General features: G+C 38.8%; 1 protein-coding gene across 2 annotated transcripts in view; it reads right to left on the reverse strand.

The window, feature by feature from the left end:
- Window positions 1-2,711: 2,711 nt before the first annotated feature.
- The window catches only part of fkbp10a (FKBP prolyl isomerase 10a), a 55,478-nt gene continuing 35,930 nt past the window's right edge, over window positions 2,712-22,259 (reverse strand). The window contains exons 7-10 of one of the 2 annotated variants that reach the window (XM_051663797.1): window positions 13,927-14,116; window positions 12,797-12,939; window positions 4,271-4,434; window positions 2,712-3,453 (exon numbers count right to left, since the gene is read on the reverse strand). In XM_051663797.1, the coding sequence (XP_051519757.1) occupies window positions 3,268-3,453; window positions 4,271-4,434; window positions 12,797-12,939; window positions 13,927-14,116 (683 nt within the window). In that variant the 3' untranslated portion in view covers window positions 2,712-3,267. The other variant, XM_051663798.1, reaches the window with a different exon arrangement.

Here is a 22,259-nt window from a genome sequence, read left to right on the forward strand (position 1 = left end):
GAGAATTACAAAGTGCTGCACAACCCTCAGCATTTATTACACAAGGATTTCTTAGCAAGGAAAATGTGTGGGATGCAGTAGCTTCAGCAATTTTGTGCAGTAAGTTAATGTTTCAATTTACTGTTATTCATGTCATGCCTTTATGTTGTAAAAAAATAGGCTACCTAACATGATTTTGTCAGGTGTTTTAAAAAAGAAATGCCATTATTTCTTTTTTAACTTATTTAATAATTTATGGGCTATCGGGCTGGATACAAACTCTTGATGTACATACGATTTCATAAAAACCAAATTTGTTATCAATTACCGCCTTTAAAAATTATATATAATAATAAATGATGGCCTTTAAAGAAAATATTTGCTGTAAGAACCCAGAGATAACTTATTTTCTGTGCACAGCCGTAGTCTTGAAGAAGTGTGCCATTGTGAAAGCCCAAAAGGGGACCGCGTTGCTCACACCCCCACTCATGGAATATTTGTGAATCATGTGAATGTTAACCCTGCTTGATTTATAAAGATGAGACTTGAAGGGATTGTTCACCCAAAAATGAAAATTATCTCATAATTTACTCACCCTCATGCTATCCCAGAGATATATTAATTTCTCTCTTCTGCTGAACAGATGTATGGTATTAGAGGACTTAAATATTGATCTGTTTTTCACCAACACCTATTATATTGCTTCTGAAGACATTAATTGATCCACTGTTTTATGGATTACTTGTATGCTGGTTTAAGTGATTTTTAGAGCATCAGAATTTTGGCACCCATTCACTTGCATTGTATGGACTTACAGAGCTGAAATATTCTTCTTTTAGAAGAATATTTATTTGTGTTCCGCTGAAGAAAGAAACATATACACATCTGGGATGTCATGAGGTTGAGTAAATGGTGAGAGAATTTTCATTTTTGGGTGAACTATCCCTTTAAAAGCCTGTTTTCATGACTGATTTCATTTATATTTAAAATAATGGTTCCGTAGCTAAATGTTCCCATTTGATTATATGCAAATCACTGCATGCATCTATGCACAATGAATGGTCTACTAGTCCTTTGTTAGCTAATTAGCAAGTCAGACATGATGTTATCCTTTATTCATATTGGCTAAGAAATGTATGGAACATCAGAATTATTTTTCTGTTTATATTTGCAGTAACACTAAACCAAAGCTCCTAAGCACCCATATACTAAAGCGTCCTTAAAAGCAAATAATTGGAATTTACTTACTGTTGTGCATAATACATAATGCATTAATTTAATGTCCAAAATATATATTTTTTTTGAGCAAGTGAATGTACAACCTGGTGTATTTTTGTATTAGATATTATATACTGGATGTTCCAGAAGAGTGCAAATTGTCCCTCCATTTACATTTGTGCCTTCTGCAAATTCTGTAAAATAATTATGAATCATTACAAAATAATTCAAATGAATCATGACCGAAGTTCAGATTTCACAATTATATTTTAATCCTTACAGTTGGATACATTTACAGGCCTACCTAATCTACTGATAAAAGTGGCATTAATTTTAGTCATTTTGAAATAAAACATGGCAAAAAAAAATAAAAAATATTTAGCGCTAAAAAGAAATTAATGCTACAGTTGCCAACAGTACTCAATTCTTTGTGCTTCAGTGCACACCATTTTCATTTGGCACACCCAAAGCCTCAATTCTGGCTACGCCACTGGTTCAAACTACATCCGGACACAAATATTGTGTAGCAGGTCTGGAGAAAACTAGAAACGCACCTGCACTTTCTCCTTTCACAACTATAGAGGAAAGTATGGATTGACATTCAGCAATGTTTTGCACCGTGGGGGAGAGAAGGAAACTCAAAGGTGTCTTCTGCTGTCCGGCAGAATGATTTGAATTGTAATATGATAAACATCATCTCTGTTCAGCATGTGCCGAACACAACCGCTAGGGGGTGTCGCTCGCTCACGCATCACTGACTGAAGCGGTCAATGCTGGCTGCAGGCTTTCAGTGTAGTAATCGCACAAGGCCATATCAGTATTTCAATCTTACATTGCAGGTTTAATAGACACCATACCGATGTCTCAGAGGCCAAAGTCTGCAGGTTGCAAAGTGTTTATGATGATTTCTCATCATTGAACAGTAAGTGCCACTTTTACAACTGTCATGACTGTAATAGAGAGATGTCACGTCCGTAACGCTGTTTTTCCTCATTAAAGTGAAAATGACAATTAAAAAATATTTAATAGAAATGAAATATTACTATACTTAGAAGTGCTGACCCTTATACATTCTGTGGCTGTTATTATTTCTGGATTGTGCATTAAAATTATTTTTTTTCCAGAGTGTTTGGTCTCCAGAAAACTCAAATTTTTCCAATGATTTGTACAGCTTTTTAATTAATTCATTTAAATAAATGTAATATTAATTGCACTACTTTATCTCTGTGCCTAATCAATGCTGACAAGTGACCTGTGTATACCGTAAATTGGATAATCCACGGTGTGCGTTAAAAGATTTTAATACACTCCTTCACTTCACATCGGGTGGTTTTTCACCTCCACGTCATGCATTAAAATAGTTTAACACACCTCTCCGTGGATTACCAAATAATTAATATCAACTAATTCTATTAGTATTTGAATGCTCTGTAGATTAAATGTTAATGTAAAAGTTATGTGATTATACTACAGCAATATGTGAGTAACCCTCAATGGGGAAAATATAGTTACAAACTACTTATTAAATAAGGCTGATGTTGTCAAAAAGGTGCAACAAATTTTATTTCACTTTAACAGTTAAAAATCAATTTATTTATCAATTGTAAGACATAAAAAATGTTTTTCAACATACAGTATCACAATATGCATTTCATTTTAAAAGACACAAATCTATTATTTCACTAAAGTTATAGGGCATACATGCCCCCCATGAAAACCCTGTCAATATTTACTTTATTGTTCCAAACCCTTAGCTTCAGTCACCATTCACTTTCATTGCATCTTTTTTTTCCCCATACAATCAAAGTGAATGGTGTCTGAGACTGAACATGAAGGTGAGTTAATGATGTGAAGGTCATATATGCGCTATGTGAAAGTAATGTCAACACTGGCAGGCCATCAGTGATATTGTAACAGGAAATATAAGTCATGTATGATTTTATAGTGCAATCATTTGCAGCTCCAGCACGATGAGTGACGGGGAGACTCAGAAACTTATGACAAACCTAAATTTCTCCTTTAAAACATCATATACTTGGAGAACAGCCCATCCTGTGGGATCCTCTGCACTCACAGCTCCTCGTGTTTCTGCATCTTTTCCTCATCTACTGTGACGTTCAGCTCATCTTCAGTGATTCTGCCATCTGTGTTGCGATCTTGATTCGTGAACATGTCCTTAATGACAACATCGCTGTCTATTCCAGGATGGATGCGTCCTCTTCCTTCAGAGACCTGCAGCTTAATGAATGCTGAAAACTGCAAAGAAGCAAAACCATATGCTGAAATGTTTGACATATGAGCATGTGAAGACACTTATTTTTCAAGTGATCTAAAAACTCTTTACTTAAAGTAACCACTAAGATTAATGTCAACCAATACACAGTTGAGCGCATAAGTTTGCATCTCCCTTGCAGAATCTGCAAGATGTTTATAATTTCAAAAATCATAAAAATTGCATTTAGTTTTTTTATTTAGTACTGCCCTGATGAAGCTATTTGATATTATAGATATTTACATATATTTCACAAGACAAAATAATACTTGAATTTACATTCTGTTCAAAAGTTGAAATCTCCTTAGTTTTTAACATGGTGTGTTGTTTTCTCATTGATCAGTGAGTGTTTGAGTCTTTTGTGATAGTTTTGCATGAGTCTCTGCATTGTCTTGGGCAAATGTCTCTTCTGCACATTTTAGTTTTTCCAAACAGTGGCTATATGATGTTGACATCCAGCTTTGACATTCAGGACAATTGAGGGACTTATACACAACTGATATAAAAGGTGCAAACATTCATTGATGCTCAAGTAGGCAACACACTATATTAAGAACCAAGTGGGTGTAAACTTTTGAACAGGATGATTTTTGTAGATTATTATTTTTGTCTTGTGGGATTTATGTAAATATCCTTTATGGCATTAAGGGCAGTACCAAAAATAAATAAATAAATAAATCTTTTATCCCTTATATTTGTATTAATTCTGAAAGGGGTGTGTCATATATTGCTCAATTTTGTATGACCCTGAACAGGAAAAACTTGTGTTGGCACAAACAGGTCAGGCAGCAGGGTGCGCACCTCCTCCAGCAGCACCTCCTGGTCCTGGTTCATGTCCATGGCAGTAAAAAGCGGTTCAGGACTGTCCTGCAGCCAGATGAACAGAAAGCCCTCAGGAACCCCCTTCTGCATCTGCAGTAACTCCAGCTCAAACTGCAGCACTGCACTGCTGGGAACACCCGACGCTGAGAGAGAAAAAGACACAGACATAGAAGATCAGCGACAACTGTAACATCTAATGCCGCCTTTCCACTGCAAAGTCTACACAGAAGCTGCATCTAAAATTCATTTATACCATGGAGAAGTGCATTTAAACAGACTGTTAAATGCTGCAATGAATAAATATGAAATCTCATTATTTAGAATTACAGTGCCTATAAAAAGTATTCACCCCCTTGGATGTTTCTGTATTTTATTTTTAAATATTGAATCATAGTGAACTTCACTTGGCTTTTTTGACACTGATCAACAGAAAAAAACTCTTTCATATCAAAGTCAAAAGAACATTAACATTGTTGTTTTGAAACCATTCTCATGTAGCTTTGGCTGTATGCTTGGGATCGTTGTCTTGCTGGAAAACAAATCTTCTCCCAAGTCTCCGTAATCTTGCAGACTGCATCAGGTTTTCCTCCAAGATTTCTCTGTATTTTGCAGCATTTATTTTACCCTCTACCTTTACAAGCCTTCCAGGGCCTGATGCAGAGAAGCATCCCCACAGCATGATGCTACCACCACCATGCTTCACGGTGGGGGTGGTGTATTTTTGATTATGTGCGGTGTTTGGTTTGCGCCAAACATTGCGTCTGGTTTGATGGCCAAAAAGCTCATTTTGGTCTCATCAGACCATAGAATCTTCATCCAGCTGATTTCAGTCTCCCACATGCCTTCTGGGAAACTCTAGCTGAGATTTCATGTTTTGTTTTTTGGTTTTTAAATAGTGGCTTTCTCTTTTCCACTCTCCCATAAAGCTGTGACTGATGAAGAACCCGGGCAACAGTTGTTGTATGCACAGTCTCTCGAATGAAGTTAAACTATGATTCAGTATATTAAAAAAATGCATATAAAAACATCCAGGGGGGGTGAATACTTTTTATAGGCACTGTATATACAGCACATAATGATTATTCTGTCAAAAAAAAAAAATTATACAGTGTAATAATTGCCAGTGTCAGTTTTAATGTGAGATAGACTGCCGACTCAGTGGAGCTTAGTGATTTTTATTGGAATGTGATAAGAGGCTCCCACAGACGCAGTCAGAATTCTAGCTGTATTATTGCAGTGGAGAATATCTGAAGTGTGATGAAACGCTCTACGAATGTCCCAGTCATCATTTCCTACTGCAAGAAAGCACACAGACACATCCATATCATTCTGTTATTATTAGGAGAGACATTGAACTCTCTAGGTTTGTTTACCTATTGTTTATTATAGATCCAATAATAACTATAGCTGCAAGCAACCAATGCGAGGCCAAGTCCCTTAAATTGCCTGTTTGGCCTATAGGTCCCATAGGACCCAAAGAGTGGCTATGATGTATATTAACCTGGATGACTTGTGTTGGGCCTCATGTACTCAGATAGGAGACAAAGGCAAGGCCTACATACAGTCATAAAGCCTGACTGCGGCCTGTAGGAACACTAGAAGCCTGATAACACTAATGTTTATTCTAATCAATGTTCTATTGATTTTAATAATTAATAGTTGTCTTTGATAATTAATATTCTATTGATTTTGATTATTGATAGTCATCTTTGATGATTGTTGATTTGAAGGATTAATAAGATAAATGTTGATTCTAATCAATATTCTATTGATTTTAATAATTAATAATTATCTTTGATAATTATAAATTAATGCTAATAACCAAACCCACTCCTGAACGAAGCAACCAAAACTTAGGTGGGGATTTGAACCCATGACCTTTTGTAGTCTAGCACAGAATTTAACACAGTGTGCCACTTAGTTGACATGGTTAACTGATGGCAATGAGACATGCGAAGGTTAGAGTCAGCACACAGGACTGTGGGTGCTATAGATATTGTCCTAGAGACCCCAAATTTTGTCTGGTGGCTAGTAATGCCCACCGCTATCTGGGTAATGAATTTCATTATTTTCCTATGTATGGTTCTATATGCTGCCATAGACTCCCTTTACAGGACCCATAGGGCCCAAAGAGGGGCAATGATGTATATTACAAATGCACACTGGTTTGTGAGTCACCCCAAGCAGGGTTCAAACCTGTACCATTCCATATTACATCTCTATGCACAATCCACCGCACCATGCTACCACATGGATGACAGCCATCACAGGGACATACCAAGGGATATAGAGTCATTGATGAGATGAGACAGGAGACATAGGATCTAATTGCAAGCTTTAATAAAGATGATAAAAGTGAAACAAACAAACGTGAACTCAAATAACAACAAACAAGAACTGACAGAGGAATGAAAAAACTAGAGAGTATATATACAAACAAGAGCTAATGAGGGAATGGAAAACAGGTGAGAATGATCGAGAACAGATGGCAGTCATGAAGGCAGAGCATACTGGGAAACGTAGTCCAGGGGGAAACACTTCAAAATAAGAGTCCTAGGAAACACGAGGGAGACAGACGGAGACATTCATATTGATATAACTTTAACAAAGATGAAAATCAAAATCAAATAAGCCCTGCAACCATTCAGTAGGCATAATAGAAAAAGCTCCAGTACAAGAGAAATCAAACCAGATGATCTGCCTAGGTGGGGTTTCGAACCCATGACCTTTGGATTTATAGTCCAGTGCATAACACACTTGTTAACATGGCTGATGATGGCAGTGAGACAATCCAAAGTTAGAATCAGCATAAAGAACTGTTGGTTATCTATTGAACAATAGGTGGCACTGTCTCCAAAAGAACACAAAAGAAAAGTGAATATTTAAACTGGTGGTGGAGCTTTAGAGTTGGTACTAGAGATCACAAATTATGCCTCTATCAGAGTGCCAAATTTAATTAAGTAAAATTTTCCTATGTACGGTTCTATGGGCTGCCACAATAATAATGAATAATGATAAGTTGCCCAGAGCAAGGCTCGAACCAATACCCTTTCAATCACCAAGTTGCCACATAGCTACAAAATGTACAGGTGCTAAAGAGACATACCAAGCTGAGTGTCAGCAGGTTTTAAATGAAAAAATAAACATTCAAAAGATATTTTACATCTGAATAAAATTCAATATGGCAGAGAGGCAGTATGGCTGATATTGGGACAACTGGTATCGTTGAAATTCTCATGACCCACAGAATCCATAGACACTAAACATGGTCAAATCATGATTTTAGGACATACAGTTCAAACGTTATGGGCAAAAAAAAAAAAAGGGAAAAAAAAGCAATTTTTCAAATTTCTTGACCCATAGGTGGTGCTGTCTCTAAACTGTGCATGTACCCTCAGATCATGGTCCATATGAAGCATACCAAGTTTCAATAGGATAAAGCGCTGCCGAGATTTAGCATTAAATCATATTTTACGTCAACAATTGCAAAAATCTAAATGAAGTCATATCTGTGCAGTTTGGTCTGAAAAGTATTCATCCCCTTGGGTGTTTTTTTTTTTTTTTTTTTTGGCCATTGTTTGAGAAAATCAGACGAAGTTTAAAGAATGTGAAAGTAAATTTGGTTCTAGGACAAATGGTCCAAAGATATGAAAAAGTGAATTTTTGAACTAGTGGTGGTGCTAGATAGAGCGATATAAGTGTGGGTGAGAAACAAATCAATATTTAAGTGTTTTTTACAATAAATCTCCACTTTCACATTCTTCTTGTGTTTTTGGTGATTTGCATTCTTTGTGCATATCGCCATCTACTGGGCAGGGAGGAGAATTTATAAAAAAGTAAAAAAGTCCTGTTTTTCATCCACACCTATCATATCACTTCTGAACACATGGATTTAACTACTGTAGTCATGTGATTTACTTTTATGCTGCCTTTATGTGCTTTTGGAGTGTAAAAATGTTGGTACCCATTCACTTGTGAGGACCAACAAAGCTTAAATATTCTTCTAAAAATCTTCATTTGAGTTCAGCAGAAGAGAGAAAGTCATACACATCTGGGATGGCATGAGGGCGAGTAAATGAGGAGTAGTGATGTTTCCTTCATGAATGAAACAGCCTTTATGAACAATTTTTTTAAGTGAACGAATCATTCTCGTTCACCTCCATACACTGACTGATATCTCTCGTTCACTGACGAAGCCAATGAGCTCTAGTTTGAAGCCCAAGACTGCTTTGGTGGCTAATCATGCCTATAAAGACTGACTATGGCATGAGCCAATAGCAATCAAGTGTGGTCTGTGAGGCAGCGTATCATTTGTTTGACCTTCTGAATGAATACACCCCTTCACTGAACTATAGTTGGTCATGTTGTTCATGAATGAACTGAATGTACTGGTAAACTTGTTGGTGAACAAACTGAATGAACAGTCATCTCGTTCATGAACGATCTGCTGACTGGCTGAAGGAGAGTAAGAGCTGCATGTCGTTCGTTCAGTTCGTCATTGTCAGTCTCGTTCAACAACTGTCGCTTTTCAGAACCAGCACCACCGGCTGGCCCAGTCACTGTGGGATTCTTCTATTACCCCCATACCGAGCATGGCCATTAATTCTTCCAGAACCACTTTTTTTTGCACTCGGGTAATCGGTAGGGACGACTGCGTACCATTACCCCTGGGTTTGTTTCGATATGGCGTTCTATGAGGTTTGTACGACCGGGAAGGGCCGAGAACACGTTGGAGAATTCTCTTTGCAACCGGGCCACGTCCGTGACTTGCGACGGTGAGAGGTGGTCTCCGCAAGTGACGGGGCGCCTCGACTGGCTTTTACGTTCACTTCCTGCCCGAGCTCCTCCCTCTCCGAAACCACCATCGCCAAAGCCACGGGGACCACCTCCCTCTACGGTTTTAAGAGGTTAAGGTGGTAAATTTGCCGTGCTCTGCCCCATCCATTTGTTTAACCTCATAATTGACTTGCCCAACTCGCTGTGTGACCTCAAAGGGTCCTTGCCGCTTTGCAAGTAATTTAGAGCTTGATGTGGGTAGTAATACAAGGGCTATCTCCATGTAAATTCCCGTAGGCGAGCACCCCTGTTATACAGCCGGCTTTGATGTTCTTGAGCCTGTTCTCCTGTGATAGCTGCCCCAACGTGTGGTTTTTTGCTCTCAGGTCAAGAACGTATTGAATTTCATTTTTGCTGTTTGAAGGTCCCTCTTCCCAATTTTCCCTCACGACGTCCAAGACCCCATGAGGCTTACGCCCATACAATAATTCAAATGGGGAGAACCCCGTGGAGGCTTGCGGGACTTCTCATACTGTGAATAATGGGTTCAAGCCACTTATTCCAATTCAGAGCATCTTCGGGCACGAACTTACGAATCATGTTTTTCAGGGTTTTATAAAACCGTTCGAACAAGCCGTCCATTTGTGGGTGATACAAGCTTGTCCAAATCAATTTACAGCTTGCGTAGTGTACGTGACATGAAAGTAGTGCCTTGATCAGTGAGGATTTCTTCCGGAATCCCCGCTCGGAAGATAATTCTGAAGAGTGCCTCCGCAACACTACGTGCTGAAATGTTGCGTAGAGGCACTGCTTCTGGATATCGCGTTGCGTAGTCTACCAGAACCAACACAAAGCGATGTCTGCGTGCCATCCACTCTAATGGCCCGACGAGGTCCATACCAATTCTTTTGAAAGGAACCTCATTCAAAGGAAGTGGGCGCAAAAGCGCTCTTGGGGTGGCCGGCGGATTCACCAGCGTCAGCACCAGCGTCACATAACCTATTTTTATTGGCCGGGCATTCACGTGGATGTTCGCAGGTGGTGTGCGGCATGCCGTGAATGTCAATTCACGGCATGCCGCACACCACCTGCGAACATCCACGTGAATGCCCGGCCAATAAAAATAGGCCATTAGAAGGTTTAGTGTTTTTTTCTCGCCCTAAGTGACCAGCCAGCAGATCATGATGAGCCGTCTGGAATAACATTTCCCGATGGCTCTTCGGAATCAACAATTGGGTTGATCCTCTTTTGCCTGAGCGTCCTGCGTCACTCGATACAACCGATCATTTATAATAGAAAAATACGGATATGAGAGTGTGATGTCTGGCTGAAGACGTTGACCATCAATCACTTTCACTTGGTCAAAGGCGTGCCTCAGGGTCTCGTCTCCCGTCTCCTCCAGAGGGAAATCCCCAGCTGGGGAAGCTGAGACTTTCCCCTCCCTGCAGTCACCCTGACGTGGAGCTGACATAGACGGCCCTGGCTCCGCTTCCCCAGTAAGTGCGTCACAAATCCCACACTGAGATGCTTTGTTGCAGGACCCACCCACACAAATTTCCCTTAATAACATGGTAAACACTGGCCAATTCGTACCCAGGATTAGTGGATGGGTGAGGCGGGGACTGACCATCGCCTCGACACTATGCTTTTGCCCCTGGAATTAAATCGTTATGGTCACATAACGTTATTCACAAATACTGGATAATTGTGGATATCCCCATGCACACACTTTACCTTCACCTTGTGACTCGCACCCAAAGCCTTGTCTTGAACAAGGAATTGATGGATGGAGGTTTGGCTGCAACCCGAATCCACTAAGTATGTACCCCCCTTAATACTCACAGGTATGCGGTACGTCCCAGCCCAATCGGGGGTGGCCTGCGGTCGGGGACCCGAACCAATGTCCCCACCTCCATGACCGGGCATTGGTCCTGGAAATGCCCGGGCTCCCCGGAGCTCCAGCAAACCGGCCCAGACTTCACGCCCATGGCAGCGGGTGCACCAACCTGGGAGTGAGAGCAGAGAGGGACAGAGGGAATGGGAGGAATGGGCAAACCCCCAAGCTGGGGAAGCGTTTTGGTGGGGGGGGAACTCCCCGCTTCTGGGGAGTGGGAATTGGACGAGAGGAAGGGGAGGGTAGAGAGAGAGCGAGAGAGAAGAGAGAGATGATAATGAGGGCTCGCACCCCCCGGATAGGCTGCCATGTGATCCTCTGCCAGCTGGACAGCATCATCCAACGACACCAGGCGATGGCATTGGACCCACTCTGCAGTTCCCCTTGGCAGATGAGCTATGAATTGCCCCAACACCATCAGATTGATCACCGCCTTGGCATTGCACTCCTTCCCGGCCCGGACCCACTTCCGATAGGCATCATGGAGCAGCTGGGCATAAACAAACGGGTGGCTGACCTCGACGAGCGTGATGGAGCAAAACTGCTGGTGGTGTTGTTCTGGAGTGCGGCCTCATACTCCACTCAGTTGTCTGTGGGGAGTTGCTGAGCTGCGAGCTGGGCTTCCCTGGACAGCAGTGGAAGCAGCCAAATCGCCCACTTGGCTCACGCCATCTGGAGGCAGTCGCGGTCTGTTCAAAGAGCCCCACGAACGCCTCTGGGTCATCCTGAGGACCCATCTTGGTCAACATGAGCTGGGACATGGTCATTGCTGCCTCCTGGGTCGCGGCTGAGGACTTCTGGGGTGCCAGGCTCCGTAATGCCCGCCGATCCTCCATTTGAGCTTGGAGGAGCTCCTGGAAGCACTGCTCCTTGGCCAGGAGGGCCTGATGTTGCGTCTGTTGCATGTCTGCAAGGGCTCAGATGACTTTGCATAGTGGTGAGGATTCCATGGCAGCAGCTCTTCCACCAAAGACCCGGGTTTTGGCACCAGTGTAACAGGGTTCTATACGTGTTGACAAGGAGGAAGTGGGGGACGGAAACTTAAACTCAAACAGTAAGTTTTATTTTCACAATCAAATGATAAACAGCTTTTCAGATTAACAATCACACAGCCTAAGCGGGTGCGTGTGCAGGGTTCTCTCTCTCCCCTCTACTGGCGTCTGGCTCACTTTTAACTCCGTCTCCACTCTCACTGTAATGACAAACAGCTGTTAGAGACAATCATTGACAGGTGATGATCCTTACCATTCTCATCTCCCGATCTCGCTCTCCATTCACAAGCCGGCGCTTTGAGTGTCACACCTGTTAATAAATACCGTTTCTGTGCATGTAGCACTAAAAAAAAAAAAGACCACGCCCCCACTACCACACACAATTATTTTTAGGGTAGTATTTTTTGTATAGCTTGATTAAAAAAAAGTTGTGCTCAGCAGTTCACAATGACATATGCTTTGTTATCATTGTAGGAAAGAAATGCTTATGATGCTTAAAAACTGCAGTGCTGTAGTCTCTTAGTAGTATTGTAGACAAGCAAATTTTAATAAAAGATCATTAGACTTGTTCTGGTCGTGAATGACTGCTTTTGGTTCAATGCAATTACGTTTACTGCATCATTTGGCACCATCTACATGCACAAAGGCGTAACTTAAAGAAATTATCAATGAACGAATCTGAACAAATCTTTTTGTGAATGGAATCAAAAGAATCGAGTAACTGAAATGAATCAAAATCACTACCACTAATGATGAGAGAATTTTCATCTTTCGGAACAGAGCCATTGATTTGAAACACTTCATACAGCACAGCAGAGACTTTGTGATAAAGTGGTGACTGACCTCCATTGGTGCCGTGAGCCAGGTGGGGTGGTACAGTAATCTCTCTCCTCTCAGACACACACATGCCCTGCAGCCCCTCATCCAGACCGGCAATCAACTTCCCCTGACCTAACGTCACACGTGGGGGTGCTGGGTAATCATCTCTGCACACAATTTGTTCATAAATCACCCATATAAAAACATGCAAAAATAATCAACTTTCCACACAACACACTTCAATACCCAGTGGAGCTCTAGTAATAGAATTATTAAAACAATTAGAAACACAAGGGGTAAAAAAAAATACAATAAAACCCAGAAATAAGCATTACTTTAAAAAGATCATTATAAACACAGGGCTTTCAATGTCTTGCAGGATTCCAAGTGCGAAAATATTTGAGTTAAATATATTCAGTGCATGATAAGTAATAGCTGCTTTCTCCATTTTTTAGAATTTACTTTGAAATATCTTAAGAAATAGCTTGAAAAATTACTTGTCAGGTATGTGTTAATGAGATCTTCAAATATCTTGAAAGAATTTGAAGATAAACTCTTTATCATCTGGTAAAATAGCCAAAAAGGGATATAAATTTGCTTTCTTTGTCTGGTTCTATTGGAATTCTATGGAGGAGATAACTTATTGGAATTCTTGGAGTAGGTAAGGAGGAAACCACATCACAATGTCTCAAGGTTTATGTCAGATATGGGAAAGAGTTCTGGTGTGTTTGTGTGTGTACATGTTTATCCTACATTGTGGGGACCAAATTTCCCCACCTGAGATCACCTACCTTATGGGGCCCAGCCAGTGGTCCCCACGAGGGAAATGGCTTATTAAACATACTAAACTATGTTTTTTTGAAAATATAAAAATGCAAAAAGGTTTCTGTTGGTTAGGTTTAGGGGTACGGTTAGGGTTAGGGGATAGAAATTATCGTTAGATATGTATAAAATCCATAAAATGCATTGAAGTCTATGGAGAGTCCAGACAATTATATAAAAACAAGTTTGTGTGTGTGTGTGTGTGATGGAATTTAAACATCCTCTTTTCTCAAGATCTTATGTAGAAGATCCTTGTAAATGGTTATAAAATGTCTAATTTGAGTCCTGTGTGTGTGTGGTTAACGTTTGAAGATGATGAAGTTGAAACTTACGATGAGTAGAGTGGCGTGCCGTCCAGCAGCGAGCAGTTGTAGCGGTACAGAATGAGGTCGTTTGCAGCACTCGTCAGGTTGCAGTCTGCTGGTCTGTATGTCACTTTGATGTCCACTCCGTCTTTAGGGTTGTGAAAGTCAATGATGTGCAGGTCAAATATCAGCACAGCAGATCCTGGAATCAGCTCACCTGACAACATTCACACACACAACAGAAGATACACATTAAACATGCAGTACATTCAAAAGCATTCAGAACTAATTCTACTGTGCTGCAAAACCAAATTCATCTTAATAATGAATGATCTTGACTATAAAAATTTTTTTAAATAATTTTACTTAAATGTCATGTGTAATTAGTGATTATTTGGAGGTTAAACAAAAAACAAAACCAAAAAACATTACGAACAATTAAAGGGATAGTTCACCCAAAACTCAACCCTGATGCCATCCCAGATTTTCTTCTACAGAACACAAATGAAGATTTTTAGAAGAATATCTCAGCTCTGTAGGTCCATACAATGCAAGTGAATGTTGATCAGACCTTTGTAGCTCCAAAAATTACATAAAGGAAACAAAAGTAATCCATATGACTCCAGTGTTTAAAAACATATCTTCAAAAGTGATATGATAGGTGTGGGTGAGAAACAGATCAAAATTTAAGTCCTTTTTTTTACTCTAAATCTCCACTTTCACTTAATTTGTGATTTTTTTTGAGCTACAAAGGTCTGATCACCATTCGATGTACGGCTTCGCCGGTCGGAGATCACTAGAGATAATGTAAAAGAGGTGTGTAAATTTGAAAAAATTATGTCAGACACTGTAATATGCTCTGGCCCCCTCCACCCTGCTCATTGTGGTGACAAGGTTTATAGTAGATTGGTTTCATTGAGTGGTGTCCAGGGAATAGCATAGGATTTATAGACATTTGGAAGAGTTTTTGGGGTAGACCTGACCTCCAGGGAAGGTGCCGCTCTCCTCTCTAGTAATTTGGCTCATAGTCTTAATAGTGATAGTATTTGTTTAACTGGGGCCCAGGTCAGGAAGCAGACAGAATGGCTTAACCATCTGTCTACAAGCTGCCTTGAGATGTCACACAGGTCACATAAACTATTACAACACACAGAGACTGTATCACCTAGATATCATATAGAGACTGTATCTGTTCCCCGAACTACCAAACACAAACCCCTCAGTAAATCATTTAGAAAAAATTTGAATAAGGTTTTTTTATTTTTTTATTTTTTTTAACATAAACATCATATAAAGGTGATAATGAATCTACCCCCCCAGGTTATAGTTATAAACATGAGCCTTGTCTGAAGGGTCGAGGAGGAAGTGTTGCTACAATATACAGTGAAGTTTTTGTTGTTACTCAGAGGACAGGATATAAGTTTAAGTCTTTTGAACTAATGATGCTTAATGTGACACTGTCATATATAGATATAAATAAAAAATCTCTGTCGTCTTTTACCCTTGTTACAGTATATAAATCACCCGGGCCATATTCTGATTTCCTTGGTGAAATTGCAAATTTTCTATCATATCTAGTAGATACTGTAGATAGAGCTTTAATTGTTGGTGACTTCAACATTCACATAGATAATGAAAATGACACACTGGGATTAGCATTTATCAATATTCTCAACTCTCTTTGAGTCAGACAAAATGTGACAGGACCACCTCATTGCTATAATCATAAGCTAGATTTAATTCTGTCATTTGGAGTTGATGCTGATACTAAAGAAACTCTACCACAGAGTGATGACATCTCAGATCATTACCTCATCTCTTGTTTGCTGCGAACAGCTAATGTCATTCAATCTAAACCGTTCAGGTAGAACTATTCTTTCGACCACTAAAGATAGCTTCACTTGTAACTTATCAGCAGGCTGAAGACAGGATGAAGACTAGACGATGAAGTGTAGAACCCAAGTGCAGTTTTATTACAGTGCTGATATTCAAAACAAACAGAAATTACTTGACTTAACTATATACTTGGACGTAACTTAGAAACAGATAGACTGAACACAGGAACAGAGTTACAATCAACAAAACAATACTCGATGAGGGACTAATGCAAACAAGAGGGCTTAAATACACCGACAAGGGAAACACCTGACAAAGACAACTAATCACAAGACTAAACTAATAACAAGATAACAAGACTACTAAACCGGAACCAATAACAGAACAGAACTGATAACAATTTAACAAGACAATAAACCAATTAGAATAAGACACATGAACATGAGGGAAACAGGATATCACTCGATAAGACCAGGAATACACAGAACTTAAACTAAAAGTCTTAACACCGCCTAGCGACCTCTAGTGGCCGCTAGGGCGAATGTCCCAATTGTAACATCACTAATAATCTTCCAGAATTGTCTCACATACTCAGCAAGCCAAAAAGTCTACAAGAACTTGATGTAATAACAGAAAATATATGAATTCATTCTTCTCTAGCACTCTTGATAGGGTTGCCCCCCTTTGATTAAAGGAAATTAAAGAAAAAAGCCCTGCACCACGGTACAATGTTCACACTCATGCTCTCAAGAAAGCAGCTTAGAAAATGGAGCGCAAGTGGAGGAATACAAAATTAGAGGTATAGTGCAATGCATGGAAGGATTTTGTCTGTAGCTATAGAAAGACACTAAAAGCTGGCAGGTCAACATATTTTAGCAAACTCATAGAAAATAACCACAACAATCCTAGGTGTTTATTCAGTACTATGGCTAAATTGGTGAGGAATAAAGCATCGACTGAACCAGACTTTCCATTGCAGCACAATAGTATTGACTTATGAATTTCTTTACTGATAAAATAGAAATCATCAGAAATAAAATTGGAATTATGCAATCAAATGTCACAGCACCTCGGAAAACAGTGTCTCATAATTTTCCTCACGAGCAACTGTCATAGGTCATGAAGAGCTGACAAAACTTATCAAAAAATCAAAAGCCAAAACATATACTGTATAGATCCAATACCAACTAAGCTCTTAAAATATATATTCCCTGTAATCTCAGAACCTCTTCTTAATATCATTAACTCCTTGATATCCTTAGGAAATGTCCCAAGAAAATTTAAAATGGCAGTTATCAAACCGCTTATTAAGAAACCACATCTTGATCCTAGAGAATTGGCTAATTATAGACCGAATTCAACTGTCACGTTTATGTCGAAAATATTAGAAAAGGTAGTGTCCTCCCAACTCTGTTCATTTCTACAGAGAAATGGTATATATGAACAGTCAGGATTTAGGCCCCATCACAGTACAGAGACTGCACTTATCAGAGTTACAAATGACTTGTTAGAAATGAGCTCTTATCATCTGATCGCGGCTGCATTTCTCTTCTAGTGCGTTTAGATCTTAGTGCTGCCTTCGACACCACAGATCATGACATTCTCTTGAATAGGCTGGAGAATTATGTTGGCATTAGTGGAGTTGCATTAGCATGGTTTAGGTCCTATTTAGCAGACCGGTTGAACTGCGAAGCACCTCACTGATCTCTGCTTGCATCACCTTTGTCTATTGATGGAATTTAATACATAGACTGTCAATTAATTGCAAACAAAAGCCCTTACCAGCCAACTAACAAAGGACAATACATTTATGTGAACTTCTGCAGTTAATCCAGGATGAACTTCAAAAACATTAGTCATTAATATTTATAAGAAACCTTGTTTAAACACTGACCCTTAACATTTACTTAGTTAACAAATTTTAAACCATGACTTGGCACTGCACACAAATAAATAACTAATATTGGCATTATATTCATGCTATTTAGCCAGAGGGGATGAATAAATGATAAAATGACTTGACTTGACATTCACACGCATTGTATGGACCTACACAGCTGAGATATTTTTCTAAAAATCTTCATTTGTGTTCTGCAGAAGAAAACAAATCATACACATCTGGGATGGCATGATGGTGAGTAAATGAGAGAATTTTTGTTTTTATGTGAACTATCCCTTTAAAAGTTTTAATACTTTATGTGGCTTTGTAAATGATTTGAGGAATATACTTATGCATATTACTGCCAATGTAAAGCAACATACTTTAAGGCAAGGGAACACTGGGAAGGTTTCATGCTAAAGCAACAAGGGCTGAAATTCATATTTGTATGCCAATTTAGGATTAGTGCAACCAAAAATCATATAATGCTGAAAATATGATCATGTCAATTATTCATTTACAAATTGAACACTAGTGGTAAGGTTACAGCTGCTTATCCAATGTGCTGACGTCAGTGTCTGGGGTCTGTTAGCGATGAAAATTGATCAAACACTTCCAGTTGGCAGTGGTAAAATGTGATGACAGGTGGAATATTGTACATGTTGGCCCAGTGTGTACTGTATGGTTTCTTCAGATTAATAATCAAGAAATATTTAATTGACCAGGAAGTGGTCAGTCAGATGCTGGAGGGGTTGCTCTGTCTGTCTGACAGCATCAACATCGAGAGGGGGTTCAGTGAAAAAATGGCAATTGAGAGCAGGAAGTGCCTGCCAATGTCTTTCGAAGGAGTAGGAGGAACCTGCTGCTGGCAGTCGCCAATCATTAGCATACAAACAGTGACAGCAGCCGATCGCTAAACTTCCAGCGTAACAACTAGACTATTTGTCAGTGTTAGCAGTTGAGTTCGTTTTGTAAAATAATTAAAACATATTTCTTTCATTGTATGTATAAAGACTAAACATTGTTAGCACTGTTGTTTTTATTACAAGTCTTGTATTCTGAATAAGATCATCTGGAATTAAAATACACTACACAATGTAGAACTGAACTTGAAATGTTCGCATTCAGCAATAAAATATTGTAAGGTTAAATAAATGTCTATTGACAACAAAATGCTGTCATCCTTCATTTAGACAGCATGTATAGTAGGCTTTTCCTATTTTGTATGATATAAATGATTACAAAGCATTTCTGCCCAATATTAATGTATGTTCTGGTGAAAAAGACATGCAATGGTGATGAAAGGCAAATGTCAAGAAAATGTTTTTAATAATTAAAAACAATATTTTTGATTTAGGTTTAGTTCACTGTATACTTATGCTTAATTTTACTGCCTCCAAAAGGCAAAAAGCAGTAGTATTTTGTCAATTTTAAATTATTACCAAAATAATGGGTATCTGTCTTGTTAAAAGACGCTGTTGGCTCAACTTTTATATATCTTTTATATATCTGCTACATATGCTTAGATTCAAGGAAAATGAATACCGTTTTATAATCCAGTGTAAATACTTGTGTTGGTGTATCATTTGGCTTTGTAGGGCAGTCTGGTAAATTATTGGTTTGTTTAATGTTTAAAGTATTTGTGCATTTGTGTTGTATTGAAAGCTACACAAATGAGTGGCATCCGCATATAATATTTGTCAACATCATGAACTATGCATACAGAAAGTCAGCATCTTCACTGTATTTCGCCTAACCTTAAATTACACCACATTTATGATTGAAACCGTACACTACGTAGTGGTCGACCAATATATCGCCGAGGACAATACATTTTTCCGTTTGCCCGATTTTTTCTTGAGGGCAATGCTTGCATGTGAAATGACAGACATGTACACAACAAGTCACGGTTCGTATGGTTGTTACGTGCCAGTGTTACTACAATAATAGTCCGGTGTGCAACACAGTGTCATTTAAACAATCCGCATATAAGAGCAGAGGCAGACGCGTTTGAGCTCATAATGTTAAAGTGCTCGTCTGTTTCATTCTCCCTCTCTCACCTCAACAGTTCCCTGTCTCTTTTAACTGTCTTGTCTAATGATAAAAAGGCAAATATCAATAAACATTTATATAATATATACCGTCTGCAAACATGCGCATATCTCATTTAAACCAACCTCACACAACTTCAGCAGATCCAGCATCCTGTGGAGCGCTCATAAATCTTCCTCTAAAGCACATATTTTATCAGCCTCTCCTCAGCAGTTCCCTGTAACTTTTAACATTCTTTTCTAATGATAAAAAGGCAAATATCAATAAAACTTCTATTATATACCGTCTGCATATATGCGCATATCTCGTTTAAACAGATGTAATAAACCAACCACACACAACTTCAGCAGATCCAGCATCCTGTGGAGCGCTCATAAATCTTCCTCTGAAGCGCGTATTCTAACAGTCTATCCTCAACAGTTCCCTGTAACTTTTCTAATGCTAAAAGGCAAATATAAATAAAACTTGTATTATATACCATTTGCAAATATGCAAATATCTTGTTTAAACAGATGTAATTCACGAACCTCACGAAAATCCAGCATTTTCTTCCTGTCGAGCGCTCATCTAACATCTTCCTCTGAAATGCGTATTCTATCAGCCAGAATCAAAAACTTCAGCATCAGGATCAAAAGTTCCTATCATTCACAAATCATGATGGTCACTCCATGACAATCCAGGTAGGCGATCCAGACCGTTTAAACTGTCAGGAGATTGCGTGTGAGTGCAACTTTGAGGCTGCGTCTGAAACCAGGAAAATGCTTCCTCCAGAGGCTGTATCTGAGGGTACGATGAGGGTGCTTTTCAAACTGTTCAGAGACCAGTTTCCTTAAGAGTTCCATTCATTCAAAACAGATATCAGTTAAGCCATTAACTGATTAGGCAGCAAGGTAGCAAGTCAGCTGCCTACGTTTTCGGATGATAAATTGCGTGTCACGTGCGCTATAATTAAATGTCTTATTCACTATGCACAGTATGTACAATTGGTTTGATTCAATATTTTTTTAGTAAATGCGATTGCTAACGTGGACATGCCATCCATGATTGCTGGACTACTGTGTGTACTGTTATTTCCTTCTTCCTAATATTTTAACAATTTCTTCATATGCAAATTTAAATTTGATGACTAAACAAAAATGTGAAAAAAACTGCTATTTACCATTTATAATACAATATTATTTTTTAGTTTTGTGTGAAATTTAGTAAATAGTGCTAAATAAGAGTTTATTATTATATTTTTTAGCAATTTTATGTTTGTTATTTACTATATTAAATTGTGTGATATATCGGCATTGTTTCGGCCACTCTGCTCTCTAAATAAAAAAAAACAAAACAAAAAAAAACACATATCGGTCGACCACTACACTACAGCAACTTAAACAACTTTGGTAATCACATTATTCACCAATACTAGGCTACTAATTGAGTCAACCAAGCTCTGCTTAATAAACTACCCATATGTAATGAAACAATTAATTTATAAGTATAATAGCTAGTATAAGAACTGTTAACAAGGTGATGGGCAAAATATAACCATTCACTCAAAATACATTTAGAAATGTTTAAAAAAACATATAAAAAAGAACACTTTCCATGAGCTCCATTTTGAATTGGTAGCGTTTTACGCCAGTCATATGACAATCCCCATTGATTATATAAAAGCAAATAACTGAAGTAAATCAAAGACGACATTCCAGAAGCTTGGTTTTATTTTAAAACATGTTCAGTTTTACCTTTTTGCTAGCGCTTTCAGCAAATATAACATTGGAGCTTTTATTATGGAGGAAGAAACTTTTTCCCCTCAAGCATGCGAGTGATTGGCTGCTGCCAACGACAGCCCCTCCCACTTATGGTTTGGCAGGTACCTCCGGCTGCCATTGATTGCTGCCAGCTGCCAATTTTTTCTTAATCCTTACTGTCAACATCATCAGCCAAATAATTGTTCTAAGTGCTTAAACAGTTGTTCATCTAACCTGGTGTAATTGTCGATTTCTTTAGTTCATGACCCAAAAGCAAGCTTCAAAAGTAAACAGAAAAGGGTTGTTGTATCTTTCTGCTAAAATATCTTTGTACTAGATTGAGTTTATATGAAAGTACATGATCATTCAGTAGTTAAATGTTCTACACAATCGGAAAGAGGTCACCATTGCTGATGAGATCGAATTCATCAGTTCAGATCAATAAAATGCTTCTCTTGATCCTGGCATTTGTTCTGGAGTTGAGCAAGGTAGAAGATATTTTCAGGATACAAACATTTTGTAATAAACATTAAGTTGAGCAGGCTCAAGTATTTTCAGCCATAAAAAAACGGCATCATTTTTTCATCACACAAATATATCATATGACTTCAGAAGACTTGGAATGTAGTGCACGAGTCATATGGACTACTTTGATGGTGCTTGTATAATGTTTTTTGTCCTTTTCAGAGCTTGACAGCCACTGTTCACTGTATACTCTCATGGTATGGAAAAGAGCAGAGCAAACACTCAGCTAAACATCTTTTTTTGTGTTTCACAGAAGAATGAAATTGATGCGGATGAATAAATGATTACATAATTTTCATTTTAGGGTAAGGTATACCGTTAATACAGCA

This window comes from Myxocyprinus asiaticus, chromosome 30 (assembly GCF_019703515.2).
Source record: "Myxocyprinus asiaticus isolate MX2 ecotype Aquarium Trade chromosome 30, UBuf_Myxa_2, whole genome shotgun sequence".
In the NCBI taxonomy this organism is placed as follows: Eukaryota; Metazoa; Chordata; class Actinopteri; order Cypriniformes; family Catostomidae; genus Myxocyprinus; species Myxocyprinus asiaticus.